This window comes from Chinchilla lanigera, unplaced genomic scaffold (assembly GCF_000276665.1).
Source record: "Chinchilla lanigera isolate Chin_1 unplaced genomic scaffold, ChiLan1.0 scaffold00139, whole genome shotgun sequence".
Taxonomy (NCBI): Eukaryota; Metazoa; Chordata; class Mammalia; order Rodentia; family Chinchillidae; genus Chinchilla; species Chinchilla lanigera.
The window spans coordinates 1,730,639-1,739,099 of NW_004955540.1; the positions used below are offsets into that span (position 1 = coordinate 1,730,639).

Here is an 8,461-nt window from a genome sequence, read left to right on the forward strand (position 1 = left end):
AAAAATTTGACACAGGTTTTCTACAAGAAAAAATAAAATAAAATCATCTAGAACCCAATGGTAGGGGGCCAATTAAATCCAAGGTAGTTTACAACAGTGTCTAAGAGTCCAGTCCCTGGAACCAGAGAGAACCAGGTTTAAACCCAATGGCATTGCTCAACAGTAGGGTCATACTGAGCAAGGTATGTAAGTTCCTAAAGTGTCAGTTTCCCTATCTGTAAAATGGAGATGAAATATGGATTTTTGTGATGATGTAATGCATGCAAAAGAATCAGCACATAGTGAAGAATGAGTAACTGTAAATGGCTAAATAACATCATATATTAGCCGTTAGCACTATCACATTAGTGCAAATATTCTCAGTTCTCCCAATTTCCAGGCACATAACACTCCCACGGATCTGTGGGTAAGTTCAGTATTAATTCTGACCAATGAGTTGCAAGAGGAAGTGACACAGGTCACATTTAAGTGTCTGTAGATCTTTTCCCTCTTGCACAACAGTTGGCAAAGTTTTGTAACTTTGGTGATTGCCTGGTCAACTCAAGTCCTGAGTGACTGTGATGATCTGGGTTTCTCTGTGGATGCTTCATGGATATCACCTAGGGCAAAGAGTAAACAACTGTGGTCTGAAGTCGCTAAGTCTAAGGGTTACTGCAGCCTAAACCAGCCCACCGTGACTGGTACAATGCTCTTGTCACCCTTCCAGTAAACAACAGTATTAGAGTCTCTGAAAAGTTGTATATAGTCTTAATGACAAGAAAATAGTCATCATACAGGAGACACATCTACTATGGATGATTCACTAAACCTAGGGTCACTTACGGTATTTTTGCAGTTCCACCAAGCTCCCTGCATTACTTACTCACACGTTATTTCAAGAAATCATTTCTTCCTACTTGTCAAGCGTTTTTCATCTTCATGCAACCTATCACCACCTAAATAGTTACTGGGAGGAAAAACATAGTATTTCTCAGATTTGATAGTGTCTGCAGCTGCAGGCATCCCTAGGGGGTCCTGGAATGTATCACCCACAGATAAGGGAGGACAACAGTGTAAGGTATCAACTTATATGCACTCTGTATCCTCAGTCCCTAGAACGATGTGTGAAACAATGTAGACTAAAATAAGCACTGAATGTAAGCACAGTATATGGAAAATGTTCACAGTGTTTCTCCTGGATGGTTACATTGAGGGATTTCTATCATTAACCTACTATTTTTTTGTTTTGTTTTGTTTTGTTTTTGTTTTTTCTCCGGTACCAGGAACCGAACTCATGACCTTGTGCTTGCCAGGCAGGCGCTTTTTGCTGCTGAGCTAAATCCCCAGCCCCTAACCTACTATTTTTGTATATATATTACATATATTTTATATAATTTAAGTAGTATAAGTACGTTAAAGATTCACATATGTATTGTCCATATGTTTTGCCTTATACTATATATTTTACATATGTATAAATATTATTCCTTCAACAAATGTTTTATTTATGTGAATTTTCTAAATTTTCAGCAATGAATGCATGTATGTTTGCTTGTTTGTAGTGCTGGGGATTGAACCCACGGCCTTCACGCTGAGCTCCATCCTTAGCCCTTCCTGTTTTTATTTTGAAACAACATCTTGCTAAGTTACCTGTTTGCCCAGGCTGGTCTCATATGTGTGATCCTCCTGCTCAGCTCCCAGAGGGTTGAGATTATAGGTGCACACCCCTACACCTGACTTGTGTATTTCTTTTTCTATAAGAAGAAATAATAATAGGTAAGTAACATTTTCTGAGCCCTCATGGTGGGTCAAGTAGGAAAGCCCAATGGTTTACATGAATTATCTCACCATCCTGCAAGACAGACATCATCACTGTCCCCCGTTAGCATGATAGCTAAGAAGTCTAGAGTCCAGAGAAGTGAGGTGTGCATTGGAGCTAGAAGTGAAACTGCAGAGCCCATGTTTTAGCCACCAAATCTCTGACTAGTTCAGTGATACACCCGCACATTATGGGCTGTAAGAACAGAGGCACATTCACACACGGCACCACATCTTTGCAGGGAACTACAGGCATGGTCACCACATGTTTGAGACAGCGCATCAGCCTTGCCTGCAACTCGCAGCCTTTTCCACTCAGGCCTCAGGGTGTGATCTCTCCCTGCCCCGGGGCACACTGGGCAGGACTGGCGCTGTTTCTGTATGGTAAGCTGAGGTTTGGGTGTTACCAAGCAAACCTTCAGGGGAATGAGCTTGAGACAGATGTCAGGGGACCTGGGCTGTAGTCTCAGTACCACCACCAGGACCTTCAGCCCTCACACCTGTACGACGAGCTGGTTAGGGGAGCAGATGCAGAGCTGATGTTTCTGGTGCTGGGAATCTTGTAAGCTCTGAGCCCAAAGCCCAAGCATCCCAGAACAGCAGCCCTGACTGCAGGAAGCACAGCGCTTTTTGAGGCCGCTCATGAAGCACAGAAGATATGCGCTCTCTTAGACAGCACTGCTCCCTGCTATTGGAAGAGCATCTGTGGATTTGTTCATTCATTCAGCAATTACTTGTCATGCACCCTGGACATGCCAGGCAGGTGGAAGCAGGGGTATACTACAGTCCACTAGACAGAGCTCCTGCCCACAGGGGCCTCCCACTCTAGTGAGCAGACAAATAGACTGAGTATGTGACTAAAAGCCAGAGCTTGCCAGGCAGCAGCTGTACTCCAAGGTTCTGCCAAACAAGAGTGCAACATCTCAGAGGGCATCTGTTTAGTATCCTTTTGGAGCAAATGATAAAGAAAAGGCACAGAAATAACACTGACCTTCAAGTTACATGATTTGGATTCTTAACCTTTTATTATTATTATGATTAACACATACTAACCATTCACAGCAGCAGGTTCCACGGTGACATCCCATGCACGCACATGCTTATTCACCCTCTGTCCTTCCATCCTCTCCCCTCCTCCCACAAGACTGCCTTTCAGATAGTTCTTTTTTCCTTCTTTGTTTAGTTGCCACATAGTGAGAGAAAACATGCAGTGTAGGGGCTGGGGATTTAGCTCAGCGGCAAAAAGCTCCTGCCTGGCAAGCGCAAGGTCGTGAGTTCGGTTCCCAGTACCAGAGGAAAAAACCAAAGAAAAACCGAAAACATGCAGTGTCTCTACGTTTATTTCACTTTGCATTACAGTCTCCAGGTCCATCTAGTTTCCTGAGAATGACAGATTTCATTCTTCTTTGTGGCTGCATAATGTTCCACTGCACATGTCTGTCACATTTTCCTTATTCATCTCTTGACGGCCTCCTAAGCTGACTCTCTATCTTGGGTATTGTGAGTAATGCCACAATAAACATATGCATGTGGGTATCTCCTTTGAATGCTGATGTCATTTCCTCCTGATATATATCCAGAAGTGGGACATCAAGATCACACAGTACTTCTCTTTATAGTTTTCTGAGGACTGTCCATACTGTGCTCCACAGTGGCTGTACTAATTTACATTCTTGCCAACAGTGCAGAAGGGGTCCTTTTTCTCCAACCCCTTGCCAGCATTTGTTATTTTTGTTTTTATAGTAGCCATTCCAACTAGAATGAGGTGGATCTGTATGTAGTTTTGGTTTGTCTTTCCCTGATGGCTGAAGGTATTGAACATTTTGTTCATATATTTACTTGTACTCTTGAGAAGTGTCTATTCAGATAATCTGTTCATTTTTTGATTGGACTTATTTTTGTTAAGTTTTCTGAATTTTTATATATTTTGGATACTAATATTCTGTCAGATGAATAGATGACAAAGGCCTCTGCGAGGTTGTCTCTTCATTCTATTGATTGTTTCTTTTGACATGCAGAAGCGTGTTAATTTGATGCAATTTATTTGCAATTCTCACTTTTGTTTCCTGAGCTATCAGAGTCCTAACCAGGAAATCACTGCCTCTGCCAGTATCTAAAAAAGTTTCCCCTATGTTTTCTGCCATAGCTTCAACATTTTGGGTCCTACGTTAGGGTCTTTGATTCATTTTGAGTTGGTTTTTGTACAGAGTGAGAGACAAGGATCTAGTTCCAATCTTCTACTTGTGGATGTCCAGCCCCTCCACCACCATTTGCTTAAAAGGGGGATATGTTGTTGGCACCTTTGCAAGACTGAGATTTAAATTGTAGTTCTGATTTAGCCTATGAAATTGAACTAATTACTACAACAGCTTAACACCTTCCTCTGTAAAATGGACAGGACAGTACCAGCTCTGCTGGCCTTAAGGATTGGTGTGAGGATCAAATCATCATAAATTCTTCCTTTGCCCATTTCATAAACTTTCAGTTCTATACTCTAGGCAAGTTCAAACTGCTGCTAAATCAAGCTCTTGCTATCAACCTGAAGGCACAAGTCCCAGCTCCAGTCCTACCAGTGCCGTGGGCTCTCATTCCAAAACACAGGAGAACACTGCACCATGCTGCAGGGAGTGGAGGGCACCAGCACCTAAGCACCTCGCTCATGTGGTGTCCCTTTGCGACCCCTTGAAGGGCACACTGTATTGCCCTATCATAAGCAAGGTAGCTGGTGGTAGCTGACCCATGCTACAGTTGGTAAACTGATCACTGATAGTTTCTGCTTCTTTTAAGAGTTTTGGAATAGAGAAAATTAAATAAATGCAGCCTATGGACAAACTATAATCTCCGCTGTCCCCTCCACAGCCCCTGTGGGCTCAGACACAGTGTGGCTGCGCTCTCACTGGACTGGGAGCTTCTCAAGGGTAATGCCGTGACTTTTATCTCTTCTCCTCCTGCCATTTCCAGATTTTCAAAACTTCCCAAGCAGGCTAGTTCTCACCAAATTATGAAGTGGAAGATACTCTTTCTTTAGCTAGGCATCCAGCGGAACCATGATGATCTTTCGTCCTTTGTTGGTTCTGAAGACACCAACAAAGGCTGGAATCCAGGTTTTACTATTGGCTGAACTAGGCTGTGGACTTTGGAGAAGTTTATTAACCTTGCTGAACTTCAGTCTCACCATCTATAAAACTGGGGAAATAATACTTGCAAGGTAGAGTTTGAGAAAATACTGCATGTGGAATCTTGGTGCAGTGCCATCTCCGGGGAAGGCTCAAGCCAGTCTGCTACTACAGAAAGAGTCTTGAGAAGCTCTGAGGGTGCTCCAGGAGATGGGGGTCAGAGCGCAGTGGGCTAAGAACTCCGACTCTAGTCAAATCCTAGTTTCTCCATTTGCCTGGGGCAACTTACTAGTTTCTCCAAGCCCCCTCATCTGTAAAACAGGGAGAGTCATACAATGCTTCTTAGCAGTGGCTCCCAAATGTGCTCCAGAGATCCTCCAGACCTCCTAGACCTTGGCACAGGGTCCTCAGCGTCAAAAGCATTTTCATAAGAGTGGTAAAATGTCACTCTCTCTCACTGGTTCTCTTGTAGCTGTGCAGTGATTTTCCAAAGGGCACATGACCTCTGATGACACTGTTCCATGCCTGATGGAAAGTTTGCTTGCAAAGTTTCATTTTAAAAATTTAATCTCTGACATGTTAAATGTCAATATTTTTGTAAAACCCACATAAATAAAGACTACCTGGGGTCCTCAATCAAATATATGCCTAAAGGGAACCTCAGACAAAACATGTCAAGAATGGCCACCTGATGGGGTTGTCACAAACATTAAGTAGCAAGTAGCACTCACAAAACACTGAATGCACATCACTCTTAGAATGAGATTCCAAAGGCCCCATGTCCTATCAGAGAAGGACCTTCCCAGTCCATCCATCTATTAACAAGACAGGATCATAGCACTTAATGCAAGTCACTCTTGCTTCATTTTTTAAAATTTGGTGAAAGTTCAGTCCATATTAAACTTGGAACAAAAGACACAGCAGCACATCGGAAGCCACACTGTCAGTCACTGTCTATGATACCCAAGGGCCCTGAACACATACGAATTCACTAGACCCTGCCAGAGGGCCACCAGGCATCCCTCAACCAGCCTCTCATCTGTCTGTCTGTCTGTCTCTCTGTCTCTGTCTCTCTCTCTCCCTCCCCCATCACCCATCCAGAAGCAGGTGGTAATGACTGGAGGCAAGGCAAGTTTGGTGTATAGGTGGCACATAACTTTCATCACAGTTATTCAGGAGGCTGAGGCAGGAGGATCTTACATTCATGCCCAATCTAGGCAACACCCTCTCTCAAAATAAAAAATAAAAAGGGCTGGAGTTGTAGCTCAGGAGTAGAGTTCCATGGGTTCAATTCCCGGTACAACAACAACAGAAAGGACAGAAAGAAAAAACCTTCCTAAATAAATGATCATTAAGAGGAAATGCAGCCTCGAAATAGGACTGGGTTCCTCAAGGCCTGCGCAATTTCCACGTAAACAGGCTGGAAAGTGGGGTACCCATCCATGGCTGGGGTGGGAGCTGGAAGGTACGTGCTGTAAAAATGTTGAGCTGCTAAAATTTTGTTTTGTTTCTTTTCCTTTTGGTGTTCTGGCACACCCTTGGGGAGGGGGGGACAGCATCCGTAAATTCTGACGTTCGTGACCAGTGGATGAGACTCTCAGGTGCAGTGCGGAGCACATGCGTCTGAGGAAGCCGGGCCCTCAAGGGTGGGCTTCGGTCATCAAGATGATCTAACAGGGTGCTGGGCTTGCTGTTCTGGTCTCCAGGCTTCACGCTGGAGACCCCTCCCAGGCCAAGAGCTTATTTACTGCACTGTTAAAAGGCAGACAGGCCTGCATCAGTAACAGCCCGACAAACAGGTGCCTAGCTGTAGGAAACCTGAGCACTGCACCTACTACAACTGTTTAAAAAATGAGGCAGGGGTAAAAGTTTACGTCACAGAAACAAGAGCACTACAGCAGACATGGAAACCCTTTTAACCACCTGTTCCTCCCCAGAAACGTCAGGCGCTCGGGTGCTAGCCGCAGTGGGCCCCAGGACCAGCCGCCCGCTGGTGCTGTCCGCCCCGCGCCCGCGCCGCCGCCACCTGTTGCTGTGCGCACGCCCGGGCCGCGCCGCTAGAGTTCGTTCTCAGCCGTAGCAGCGCGGCGGAGCAGAGGCCCGCAGCCGCAGGCCGGGCGGGAGGACGAGGCGGGCTCCCTTTGTTTTCTCGCGGAGCTCAGCGTCCACACTGGACCCTGGACGGCAGCCCTCCCAAGCGCGTGCGCGGCCCACCCCGGGACTGCGAGGCGCCCGCGGCCGTGGGAGACAGCGGGGCCCATCGAGGCAGGAGGGAGCGGCGCAGACAGCTTGCTGCGGGGTCCCGACGCTTGGGAGCCCCAGGTCAAGCACGGTGGAAGGAGCAGCTGGCCGAGACGCGAGTTCCCCACTCCCTAGTCTGAGACTTTCGAGAGAGGTGCGGGCCTGGCCCGGTTCCGCCAGCGCGCACGGGGCTCCGAGCCCAGAACCCCCGAGCTTGCGGACCAGCGAGCGGGAGCTGGCTTCCGGGGCATGTTTATTGGCTCTTAAGGAAAAAGTTTGGAGATCTTTAACCGGCCACAGACCGGATGTGAGCGGAAATCCCGGAATCCCCCCCAAAAAACGATTTGACTCCATGTACTTACATAAGTGGGGCTCCTCCTTCCCTGCCTTTCCCTGCCCTCCCCAAGCCCTCTCGTTACTATTCCAGCAGCAAAACATGTCACGCTTTAAATCTTTTAAAAATTGCTCACCACCTCCCAGAGCCCGCAGGCGGGCGCCCTGGCTCGAAGCGGCCCCACCCGCGCTCTCCCCACTCGCGCGAGGGGCGAGGGGCGCAAGGTCCCCGGGCTCGGGCGCCGATCCGACCAGCGCGCCCCCACGGCCCGCCGCTCCGCGTGGGTAGGATCAACAGTTTGTCGTTCATCCGTGACACCTTGAACTTTTCATAAAGAAAATGGGTCTTGCACCGCGAGGGCTTGGCCGCGCAGGGTCGCGCTTAATATTCAATGATCTCGCTCGCGCCTCCCCCTCCGCTTCTCGCAGAAATTCCACCGAGTCCGTTACTGGGCTCAGACTTTAAAGTTAATTTGCGGCCCCCTCCTCCCGCCGGGAACCGAGCCTAGCGGGCCAGCCTCCCCCGCCTGCCCGGCCCGAACTGACATCTCCCTGCCCGGAGGGGCCGAGCCTCACTTTGTAACTTTGTGCGGAGCCGGAGCCGGAGCCGGCCGCGGTGCCAGCTCGGGTGGTGGTATCGTATGCAAATACGCATGCTGACGTTACAGATCATGTGGGTTTTGGCGTAGATTCTCCACTGATCGAGGCATTTTTCCCCTTTTTTCTTTCTTTTTTTTATGTTTTCTTTCTCTTTTTTTTTTCTTTTTAAAAATTTGGCCACCGTTCTCGGAGTGGGGGCTCTGTCTGTGTGTCTGGCGCGCTGGCTGTCCCCCCTTTCCCACGCAGCCCGAGCCGGGCGCCGCTGGGCAGTGGGGAGTGGGTGGGGGAGCCAGCAGAGTTCCATTTTGGAAGCCCGCGCTCGTCTCCGCGCCCAGCCCGGGCCCCCGCGCGCCCCGTCCGCAGCCCCGCGCCGC

The 8,461-nt window shown here is 47.9% G+C and overlaps 1 protein-coding gene across 1 annotated transcript in view; it reads right to left on the reverse strand.

Annotated features, from left to right (window-relative positions):
- The window catches only part of LOC106147295, a 31,330-nt gene extending 22,875 nt beyond the window's left edge, over positions 1-8,455 (reverse strand). The window contains exons 1-2 of the mRNA XM_013507919.1: positions 8,064-8,455; positions 1,630-1,733 (exon numbers count right to left, since the gene is read on the reverse strand). Coding sequence (XP_013363373.1) covers positions 1,630-1,733; positions 8,064-8,391 — 432 coding nt within the window. The 5' untranslated portion in view covers positions 8,392-8,455. The remainder of the gene's footprint in view (positions 1-1,629; positions 1,734-8,063) is intronic.
- Between the last annotated feature and the right edge of the window lie 6 nt (positions 8,456-8,461).